The sequence below is a fragment of the Babylonia areolata genome, chromosome 9 (assembly GCF_041734735.1).
Source record: "Babylonia areolata isolate BAREFJ2019XMU chromosome 9, ASM4173473v1, whole genome shotgun sequence".
Taxonomy (NCBI): domain Eukaryota; kingdom Metazoa; phylum Mollusca; class Gastropoda; order Neogastropoda; family Buccinidae; genus Babylonia; species Babylonia areolata.
Window position 1 is genome coordinate 47,936,352 of NC_134884.1, and position 12,071 is coordinate 47,948,422.

Here is a 12,071-nt window from a genome sequence, read left to right on the forward strand (position 1 = left end):
CCGTGTCCATTCAGGTGGAGAGGGGGGTGGGGTTAACAACAATTTTGCCTTCGCACCGGTCGTTTCCCTTGTTTGTCCTCGTTTCAGAAAATTCAAACTGAAACCAAAAAAATCAAAAAGGTTCCATTGCATCAATTAAGCCTCACGTGTAGAAGTAAGTCCATTTTGTTCAGATTTAATGTATGTTATGAGTGTTAAACATTCAACACCAATCTGGAAGGCACTTCGCTAAACGCATACCTTTGCCAGTATCCGATTAGCTCACTTATTTTTACTCACGTTGTTGAAACAGAGATACCGTGCACCCTTCACAAACCATAGACATGCTTTGAAAGGAAACTTCAGTAACAAGGAGCACGATGCAACAACACAGCAGTTGTGTTCCATACTGTCTTCACACACACACACACACACACGTTCACAGAGTGATAGTTATTTTGTGGAAAAAAAACTCCCCCAAAATCACAACAAACCACAACAACATCAAAATAACAACAACAAGAAACAAAAACAAACAAAAAAAACAAAACACACATACACAAACAAACCACAAAGCAAACAATAACAAAGAGAGAATTAAAAAAAAGCAATAAAAAAAAACAAACCCTTTCACTCTCTCAGCTTCACCCTGCCATTCCTTAATGCGTACATATTATTCTCTTTCCTCTGCTCCACTTGCCCACACGGACACACACACACACACACACACACACACACACACACACATCTCTGTGTAAAGGCTCAAACTCTCTGTCTCTGCTTTTTAGTCTTTTGTCGACTATTTCACGTCACTATGAAGGGCACGTGATATTCGAATTATATCCTAGTTATCGCAGATGTGCAAGTATCTACTCCACTATGTTTCATGCCTGCATCCTGTTCATGGTCTTTTTATGTGTGTTCACTTCCTTGCAGTCCACGGAGCACTAGCAATTCTTCTTCTTCTTCTGCTTCTTATCCTTTTCATCATTGTAGTAGTAGTAGTAGTAGTAGTAGTAATGACAATTATTAGTATTATTATTTTGATGCTTCACGTGATTTTTTTCATTGGGAAAGATTCTTTTTTTTCTTTCCCTTTTACTCTGTCTATTCAATGGTTTGGGTAAAAGAGAAGAAATAGAAAACACGCATATTTTTGTTGACTCTAATTTGAGCAATACTCATGTTGTAATTAAGGCTGCATTTTGGAGGTTAACGTGTAGCTTTTGCTCTTGAACAAGCATACATGATGTTGAAACAGAAACAACGGTGTTAAAAACAAACAGATAAACAAACACGAATAAAAGAACAAAAACAATTAAGATACATAAAAAGGAAAGAATCCCTTTCTGTTGATGGCATCGAAATAAATCATTCTCGAATTTACCCAGGAAAAAACAACAACAACAATCTCAGAAGGATTGTGGGAAAATGCTCCCCAGAATTTCGACCCGTCACCTTCCAGAGAGGGAGGGTCAAACAAAGTCTGCACCGCTACCAGTGTGGAAGACTTCAAGGTACTGGACTTGACTTTAACTCTTTCCGTCCGGACGACAAAAGAGGTGACGATGACAGCCTTTCACCGTCACTGCTATCATAAAACGTTTACAAGCCAAAGAGTCTGCCATTGCAGAAGCGGGGGGAAAAACACACCCACACACAGGACGGATAGGGTTTCCACAGGATTTACAGCAAGTTACCACGCTGTAACTGACACCCGGGTGGATGGTGGGTGGGGGTGGGGAACAGACAGGGTGAAATGGGAACGGGGAAAGGGAGGCTGTGTGAATGACGGATCTTCTTCTCCCTCAGCTCGGTGAAGTGTCACTGGGGTGCCGCACAAAAGGACTGTCCACTGGGTTTCTCCTTCCCTGACTGTCCACTGGGTTTCTCCTTCCCTGACTGTCCACTGGGTTTCTTCTTCCCTGACTGTCCACTGGATTTCTTCTTCCCTGACTGTCCACTGGGTTTCTCCTTCCCTGACTGTCCACTAGGTTTCTTCTTCCCTGACTGTCCACTGGGTTTCTCCTTCCCTGACTGTCCACTAGGTTTCTTCTTCCCTGACTGTCCACTAGGTTTCTTCTTCCTCCCTGACTGTCCACTGGGTTTCTTCTTCCTCCCTGACTGTCCACTGGGTTTCTCCTTCCCTGACTGTCCACTAGGTTTCTTCTTCCCTGACTGTCCACTGGGTTTCTCCTTCCCTGACTGTCCACTAGGTTTCTTCTTCCCTGACTGTCCACTGGGTTTCTTCTTCCCTGACTGTCCATTGGGTTTCTTCTTCCTCCCTGACTGTCCACTGGGTTTCTTCTTCCCTGACTGTCCACTAGGTTCTTCTTCCCTGACTGTCCACTGGGTTTCTCCTTCCCTGACTGTCCACTGGGTTTCACCTTCCCTGACTGTCCACTAGGTTTCTCCTTCCCTGACTGTCCACTGGGTTTCTTCTTTCTTCCCTGACTGTCCACTAGGTTTCTTCTTCCCTGACTGTCCACTGGGTTTCTTCTTCCCTGACTGTCCATTGGGTTTCTTCTTCCTCCCTGACTGTCCACTGGGTTTCTTCTTCCCTGACTGTCCACTAGGTTCTTCTTCCCTGACTGTCCACTGGGTTTCTCCTTCCCTGACTGTCCACTGGGTTTCACCTTCCCTGACTGTCCACTAGGTTTCTCCTTCCCTGACTGTCCACTGGGTTTCTTCTTTCTTCCCTGACTGTCCACTAGGTTTCTTCTTCCCTGACTGTCCACTAGGTTTCTCCTTCCCTGACTGTCCACTGGGTTTCTTCTTCCCTGACTGTCCATTGGGTTTCTTCTTCCTCCCTGATTGTCCACTGGGTTTCTTCTTCCCTGACTGTCCACTAGGTTCTTCTTCCCTGACTGTCCACTGGGTTTCTCCTTCCCTGACTGTCCACTGGGTTTCTCCTTCCCTGACTGTCCACTGGGTTTCTCCTTCCCTGACTGTCCACTGGGTTTCTTCTTCCCTGACTGTCCACTGGATTTCTTCTTCCCTGACTGTCCACTAGGTTTCTTCTTCCCTGACTGTCCACTGGGTTTCTCCTTCCCTGACTGTCCACTAGGTTTCTTCTTCCCTGACTGTCCACTAGGTTTCTTCTTCCCTGACTGTCCACTGGGTTTCTCCTTCCCTGACTGTCCACTAGGTTTCTTCTTCCCTGACTGTCCACTGGGTTTCTCCTTCCCTGACTGTCCACTAGGTTTCTTCTTCCCTGACTGTCCACTAGGTTTCTTCTTCCTCCCTGACTGTCCACTGGGTTTCTCCTTCCCTGACTGTCCACTGGGTTTCTCCTTCCCTGACTGTCCACTAGGTTTCTTCTTCCCTGACTGTCCACTGGGTTTCTTCTTCCCTGACTGTCCATTGGGTTTCTTCTTCCTCCCTGACTGTCCACTGGGTTTCTTCTTCCCTGACTGTCCACTAGGTTCTTCTTCCCTGACTGTCCACTGGGTTTCTCCTTCCCTGACTGTCCACTGGGTTTCTCCTTCCCTGACTGTCCACTAGGTTTCTCCTTCCCTGACTGTCCACTGGGTTTCTTCTTTCTTCCCTGACTGTCCACTAGGTTTCTTCTTCCCTGACTGTCCACTAGGTTTCTCCTTCCCTGACTGTCCACTGGGTTTCTTCTTCCCTGACTGTCCATTGGGTTTCTTCTTCCTCCCTGATTGTCCACTGGGTTTCTTCTTCCCTGACTGTCCACTAGGTTCTTCTTCCCTGACTGTCCACTGGGTTTCTCCTTCCCTGACTGTCCACTGGGTTTCTTCTTCCCTGACTGTCCACTGGGTTTCTTCTTCCCTGACTGTCCACTAGGCTTCTTCTTCCTCCCTGACTGTCCACTGGGTTTCTCCTTCCCTGACTGTCCACTAGGTTTCTCCTTCCCTGACTGTCCACTAGGTTTCTCCTTCCCTGACTGTCCACTGGGTTTCTTCTTTCTTCCCTGACTGTCCACTGGGTTTCTTCTTTCTTCCCTGACTGTCCACTGGGTTTCTTCTTCCCTGACTGTCCACTGGGTTTCTTATTCCTTCCATGACTGTCCACTGGGTTTCTCCTTCCCTGACTGTCCACTGGGTTTCTCCTTCCCTGACTGTCCACTGGGTTTCTTCTTCCCTGACTGTCCACTGGGTTTCTTCTTCCTCCCTGACTGTCCACTAGGTTTCTTCTTCCCTGACTGTCCACTGGGTTTCTTCTTCCTTCCCTGACTGTCCACTGGGTTTCTTCTTTCTTCCCTGACTGTCCACTGGGTTTCTCCTTCCCTGACTGTCCACTGGGTTTCTTCTTCCTTCCCTGACTGTCCACTGGGTTTCTTCTTTCTTCCCTGACTGTCCACTGAGTTTCTCCTTCCCTGACTGTCCACTGGGTTTCTCCTTCCCTGACTGTCCACTGGGTTTCTTCTTCCCTGACTGTCCACTGGGCCCTGACTGTCCACTAGGTTTCTTCTTCCCTGACTGTCCACTGGGTTTCTTCTTCCCTGACTGTCCACTAGGTTTCTCCTTCCCTGACTGTCCACTGGGTTTCTTCTTCCCTGACTGTCCGCTAGGTTTCTCCTTCCCTGACTGTCCACTGGGTTTCTTCTTCCCTGACTGTCCGCTAGGTTTCTCCTTCCCTGACTGTCCACTGGGTTTCTTCTTCCCTGACTCTCCGCTAGGTTTCTCCTTCCCTGACTGTCCACTGGGTTTCTTCTTCCCTGACTGTCCACTGGGTTTCTCCTTCCCTGACTGTCCGCTAGGTTTCTTCTTCCCTGACTGTCCACTAGGTTCTTCTTCCCTGACTGTCCACTGGGTTTCTTCTTCCCTGACTGTCCACTGGGTTTCTCCTTCCCTGACTGTCCGCTAGGTTTCTCCAGGTCTGTCGTTTGTTTGTCAAAGTCCTGGGTCTCTCCCAGTAGTTTCCTGGGGGATTAGTTAGTCATTTTCAGGTTGGTTGTCGTCAACTTCCACCCCAGCCATGTCGGGGATAAAGGGATGAAGTCCGGCCTGTGAGAATGGAGGGGTGACACTGTACACTGACACCGGCCGAACAATGTCACGTTCATTCATATGGGTGGGGATGATAATGTTATAGCTGTGTTTTGTGCCCTGCGTTCTGATTAGAGGCCCGTGGAAAAACAGGCATGCACCGAAGAAAAGAAAGAAAAAGAAAAAAAAAGGAGAAAAGAATTTCATGTGTGTTGGATCGAAATATTTTTTAAGGTGTGTGATACTTGTTTGGTAATTCATTCATCCAGTAAATGTTGTTTTGCGTTTTTCCCATTTTGGCTTTGACACGCCAAAAATACAAAAGTCGGATTATATTATCCTGTATTCACATTACATCCCCTTGAGTGTGAGCCTGGTGTGCCTTCCACTTGAGCTGTGCAGACTCATATTTCAGTTTCACTGTCAAGGAGACGTGGCATCGTTGTGTAGTATCTGCTATTAAAACACTCCCATAAAACTGAAGGGCACGGGGATGGGCAAGAGATCAACTTTCTGACAGACCTGTGTGACTGGGTGACTGTTTTGTTGGCTGGCTGACTGTTCAAGTTAAAGAACAGTACAGTACAGTTCTCTTTAAGCACAACACAGTAGAATTTAATGTACAGTACAGTACACTTAAAGTACATACCAGGAATTGGTATAATGTACACTGCACAACTTTGGGAACACAATGGAACATTCATAAACACACACACACACACACACACACACACACACACACACACACACACATCAAAATTGCACCACATACATGGAAAAACAACAAAAGTACCAAAAGTATTTTGGACAAAATATCTTTCCCATACACAAAGCACAATTTGGACACAAATCAGCTGAAGAACTTCAGACCTGCCGCTAATCTTTCTTTCATTTCTAAAATCATTGAAAAAGTTGTGTTACATCAGCTCCGTGAACATCAGCTCCATGAACATCTTGATGGAACGGCCTGCTTGAAACTTGTCAGTCAACTTATCTGAAAAGCCAGAGCACAGAAACAGCCCTTCTTTCGGTCACAGATGGTCTCCTCTCAAACACAGACAAAAGGCTTACATCTATAGTGGCATTTACCTTGGGCATTAAATTACTGCTTTAAAATGGTTTTCTTCAGATCTTTCAAATCGTCAACTCAAGGTTAAAGTAAAACATAGCACCTCTAAAGTCATTCCTATTGTGTTTGGTGTCCCCTCAGGGATCAGTCTTAGGGACTATCCTGTTCACTTTGTACACTCAGCCTTTGACATTTTCAAAAGGCACTCATTTGATTACCATAAATATGCAGATGACACAGAATTACAAAACGTCGCTCCACCATCTCATTTTAAAACAGTCATTACTGAATTGGAAGCTTGTGTAGCTGATGTAAAAACACGGATGGACAAAAACAAGCTAAGGCTCAGTGAAGACAAAACTGAACTCTTAACCGTTGGAGACCTAACTCGTCTTAAGGCAGCAGAAGACCCAGTTACGTTTGACCCTACTGCAGTAGCATTTCAAACATCACACAAATACCTGGGTGTATATCTCGATCAAACCTTGACTATGAACGACCAAATTTCATTCTTGTGTCGCTCATGTAATTTTCATCTCCGGAGGCTAGCCTCAGTCAGACCCTACATAACAGAGAAAAGTATGGCTCAGTTGGTTTCCTCTTTTGTCCTGTCCAGACTGGATTACTGCAATTCCACTCTTGCAGGTTTACCATCTTCCTCCATCAACAGATTACAGAAAAATTCAGAACAATGCTGCACGACTGGTTCTCGCCAAAAAGAAATCTGATCATATTACACCTCTGTTGAATCGGTTACACTGGCTTCCAATTGAGTTCCGCATTCACTATTAGTTAGCAACACTCGCCTTCAAACATTTTGACAAGTCTCTTCCATTGTATCTCTCTGTATTGGAAACATATGAACCGCACAGAACATTAAGATCCAGTTCTGAAAAAAAAACTGCTTAAAGTTCCAAGGACTAACCTGAAATGTGCTGGAAATGGGTCTTTCAGAGCTCAGGTTCCCCAAGTGTGGAACTCTCTACCTCCATCTCTTAGAAATGCATCTGATCTACATTCCTTTAAGTCAGATCTGAAAACTTACCTTTTCCCTAAGCATTTTTGTTCTTGGCGGAACGGTTAAACCAAGGTATGCCTGTTAACAAGTATCTTTGTACTACTATTTTTGTAGTCCTGGTTTAATGCATTGTGTATTTTATGTAGTTTTGGTCTTATATGTGATGGCATTTTTTCTATCTGGTTATTTTTAATGGGCGTGTGTGTGTGTGTGTGTGTGTGTGTGTGTGTGTGTGTGTGTGTGTGCGTGCGTGCGTGCGTGCGTGCGTGCGTGCATGTGTTTGTGAGGGTACAGTGATCTGGTACGCGTGTGTAAGTGTGTAGGTATGTTAGTATGTCCGAACAGAATTCTATGTTAGAAAATAAGAAATATCTCAATGCTTATGCAATTTTGTTTCTAGTGCAGTTGATATTTAATGTCAGCGTGAGTGTGTGTGTCTGTGTGTGAGTGTGTGTCTGCAAGGGAGGGACATATATGTATGTATATATGTATATATATATATATATATATATATATATATATATATATATATATATATATATATATATATATACGTATGTGTGTGTGTGCGTTCTATGAAATGCATTTTGTTTTAATCCAAGCCTTATTCACTTCATAGCTTTCATAATCTGATTCATCTCTTCCATGTACTTTTTCATCCATATAAACACACTTGATGTTTTCCATTGTCAGATAGTGGTTGATGTGTTTGTAAAGGCATCCTTATAGTCAACTGGATGATGTAAGGCGCTTTGAGCAGCACTGGTGCTGGATATCGTGCCACAGAAAAACTATGTATTATTATTATTATTATTATTATTATTATTATCATTATTATTATTACACAACAAATAACGAGAAACGTAAGAGAAAAGCATAACCTTCCAGAAGAACTGTCCTTTCCCAGAATGCCTTTATAAAACATCAGTTCTCCACAAACACAAAACGTGAAACCCACTATAGATTGTTTCATATAAATTGATCGATCCTGCATTCCTTACACCAATTCTTCCAGCTGATAGTTTAGGAGACATTTTCAGGGCAGTCATTCTACTTTCGCAGCAGGTATTTAACTGATTTCCTGCACGCTATTATAAAAGAGAAAAAGGTCTGCCTAAATCCCCCAATTAATATTGTAGTGATTTTAATAATACTAATAATAATTAGTATCATCATCATCATTATACTGTATAATTATAATTATCATCATTTTTCATACAAACGTTTCAATGAGAAGTCCTAGAACTACTCATAGAATGATCTACAGATCTATAGTCCCCATTAGGTAGAAATATCAAAATCAATCAAAGAATATTGCATAGATCTTTATTTCCTATTCTGAAAACTGTCCCCGATCCCCTCAGTGAAACATCGTTATCGAGGTTCCCTGGAGGAATGACTCAGTTGCTGAACTACCGTGCTCGCAGTCAAAAGGTTTGAGATCGAGTCTTGGGGCGCCCCAAGATGTAAGAAATGGAATTGAGAAGAATGGTGTGAACCATCAAAATGCGAAGACAAACATACACAATGTGCAGAAGAGCTATGTCATCTGTACGGGATGTTCTTGAGGTCAATCAGGGGCTGTTTCATACATCTTTATTCCACTGCACAGAGAATTCAACCCCAATATTCCTGAAGTAACGTTTTTAAGATCGCCACTGTATTGTATTGTATTGTATTGTATTGTATAAAGTTTTAGTCACAACCGATTTCTCTGTGTGAAATTCGGGCTGCTCTCCTCAGGGAGAGCACGTCGCCACAGTGCAGCGCCACCCATTTCTTCTTTCTCTTTGCTGTCTGTAAGTGTGTTTGTCTTACTGTCAAAGTGGATTTTTCTGCACAATTTTTCCACGGACAACCAGTTTGTTGCCGAGGGTTCTTTCACTTGCGCTAAGTGCATCCGACACACGAAACCGCAAATGACTTGTGTTCAGACCACCATTCAAAGTCTAGTGGAGGGTGGGAGGGGGAGGGGGGGGAGAGAAATACCGGTGAGTGTGGGATTGGAACCTGTGCGCTCAGCTTCCACGAAGCCACCACTCCACTTGAGCCATGACATCTGTCATCGTGGCCTGGAAGTGTACAGCGGGTGGTGGTGTTGAATGTCAACACCTTGCTGTTTACAGCCTTCACTGACACGCTTACTCACTCGGCTGAAACGACCATCGGTGCTCGGGGGTTAAAAAGAAAAAAAGTACCCTTGTTAACTTTTACCGAAGAAAAAAAAATATCAAAGGAAAAATCGTTGTGCACGCATGCACGCACGCACGCACACACACACACACACTCGCGCGCACGCTCTCTCTCTCTCTCTCTTGCGTATGCAAGCTCGCGCACAAGCATGCATCGGCTGCACACAAGATCTATATTGATAACATGATTTGTTACTGATAAAAAAAGACAAAAAACGCTGTGAGCACATGCAGGTTATTCCACAAGACGTGTGTGTGTGTGTGTGTGTGTGTGTGTGTGTGTGTGTGTGTGTGCGCGCGCGCGCACGTGTGTGTGTATGTGTGTGTGTGCGCGCGCGCGTGTGTGACAGAGACAGAAACAGAGACAATGAGACAGCGACAGATTTAGAGGCACACAGAAAAAAGAGAGAGTGTGAGAAACAAAGACATAGGGATAGAAACAACGACAGAAACGAGGACAGAGACAGACAGGCTGGCAGACAGACAGACAGAAGGACACAGACAAAGATGCACACACACAGAGAAACAGGGTGACACGGAGAGAGAGAGAGCAGAGATAGACAGACAGACAGACAGACAGACTGGCAGACATGCAGACAGACAGACAGACACAGAGAAATGGAGAGAGAGATAGAGAGAGAAGGGGTGGTGGTGGTGAGAAAGACAGACAGAGGCATAGACACAGAGAGACAGAGAGAGACACAGAAAGACAGAAAGAGAAAAGAGGTGTAGTTTCAAAGTATGAGGTTACCAACACATTCTTAGTACACACACCTCAGGTCGCTCTGTCACCCCCAGTCCTTTTGTGTGGAAACCAGAGCCCTGAAGCTATTCACAGCAATCCGCCAAGGTCACTGATGCCTTACAGCAAAAACACACAATGACCTTGGCTGACTTTGCACGGGGGGCTGGGAAGGAAAAGGTGCTGCGTCAGTTTCAGTTTCATAGGGATGTCACATCGTGTGGAGTGACCCATATAATTATGCCACGCCACATCCACCATGAAGAGAAGATATATAATTATGCCACGCCACATTCACCATGAAGAGAAGACATATAATTATGCCACGCCACATCCACCATGAAGAGAAGACATATAATTATGCCACGCCACATCCACCATGAAGAGAAATATAATTATGCCAGACATATAATTATGCCACGCCACATCCACCATGAAGAGAAGACATATAATTATGCCACACCACATTCACCATGAAGAGAAGACATATAATTATGCCACACCACATTCACCATGAAGAGAAGACATAGAATTATGCCACACCACATTCACCATGAAGAGAAGACATATAATTATGCCACACCACATTCACCATGAAGAGAAGACATATAATTATGCCACACCACATTCACCATGAAGAGAAGACATATAATTATGCCACACCACATCCACCATGAAGAGAAGACATATAATTATGCCACACCACATCCACCATGAAGAGAAGACATATAATTATGCCACGCCACATCCACCATGAAGAGAAGACATAATTATGCCACACCACATTCACCATGAAAAGAAGACATATAATTATGCCACACCACATCCACCATGAAGAGAAGACATATAATTATGCCACGCCACATCCACCATGAAGAGAAGACATAATTATGCCACACCACATCCACCATGAAGAGAAGACATTAAACTATGCCACACCACATCCACCATGAAAAGAAGACATATAATTATGCCACACCACATCCACCATGAAGAGATTAAATGAAACAGTAAGAAAGAAGAAGAGGAGGAGGAGGAGGAGGAAGACAGATGCCTGACGGGTGCGGTGGTCAAATGGTTACAGCACTGGATCCTCGTCAGTTTCCTGAGTTCCATTCCCGTTGCACCTGGTGGGTTAAGTGTGGAGATTTTTCCAATCTCTCAGATCAACATGTGTGCACGCATAAGGTCAAATGCGTACTTTAAAGAACCTGTAATCCATGTCAGCGTTCGGTGGGTTATGGAAACACGGACATACCCAGCACACACCCCGCCGAATCTGGAGTACGGCTGCCTACATGGCGGGGTAAATAAAATGGTCATACACGTAAAATGTTACATTTCTGTATGTGTGTGCGTGACTGAAACCTGACTGAATGACACAGGAAACGAATGATAAACGCCAAATGGCATCTGTCAGTCGGCTGTACCCAGGCATGCAGCCTGTGATGCAAATGACTCCCATGTTTGTAAAGTGCGTAGCGCTTGGTTATAAGTATCCATATCATCACCGTCTTCGCATAAATCCAACGCGCTCATCTGGCCTTTGCGAATAAAGAGGACACGAGCCAGAACAACAACATCATGAGCGACGATAAGAACAGTGAGACAGTAAGACAATAAAGGACAATAAGAAGAGCAACAAGAACAAGAAGAAAGTCAAAAACATGCAGAAGAAGAAGAGTAACAACAACTTCAACAAAAAAATTACTCACTTTTCTAAATCCCTCTGAGACCTAGCATCTACACTCACTCACTGTACTGCCCACCAATTCATTGTTTAAATACCTTCGCTGTGTTTATTCATAATGTAGCCGTAAACGAGCACTAAAACTAGCTCATTCACTTTTAATACTAGCGTTCCTTCCTTAAGATATATACGGATGGGAGTTTCAGTTAAGTAAATACACATACTTGATGCCGACTAAATGTTAGTAGTCTATATGAAGAAAAACAGCTCTTACCTCAGGAGCAGCACAAGACAACACGGCAGGAGAACACAACACACGCTGTCCTCTCCTCTCCTTTCCCTCCGTGTTGGTCGACAGTGGGAAAAGCCCGCCAGCCGAAGACTGAGACTTTCCCGCTGTTGTCTCGGGTACTTAAACCGGGTACCTGG

At 44.2% G+C, this 12,071-nt stretch overlaps 1 protein-coding gene across 2 annotated transcripts in view; it reads right to left on the reverse strand.

Annotated features, from left to right (window-relative positions):
• Positions 1-12,071, reverse strand: part of LOC143285553 (sodium-dependent phosphate transport protein 2A-like) — a 30,588-nt gene extending 18,517 nt beyond the window's left edge. The window contains exons 1-3 of one of the 2 annotated variants that reach the window (XM_076592935.1): positions 11,917-12,059; positions 9,985-10,118; positions 1-97 (exon numbers count right to left, since the gene is read on the reverse strand). The exon at positions 1-97 is cut by the window's left edge and continues 255 nt beyond it. In XM_076592935.1, coding sequence (XP_076449050.1) covers positions 1-10 — 10 coding nt within the window. In that variant the 5' untranslated portion in view covers positions 11-97; positions 9,985-10,118; positions 11,917-12,059. Of the gene's footprint in view, positions 98-9,984; positions 10,119-11,916 lie in introns of both variants that reach the window. The other variant, XM_076592934.1, reaches the window with a different exon arrangement.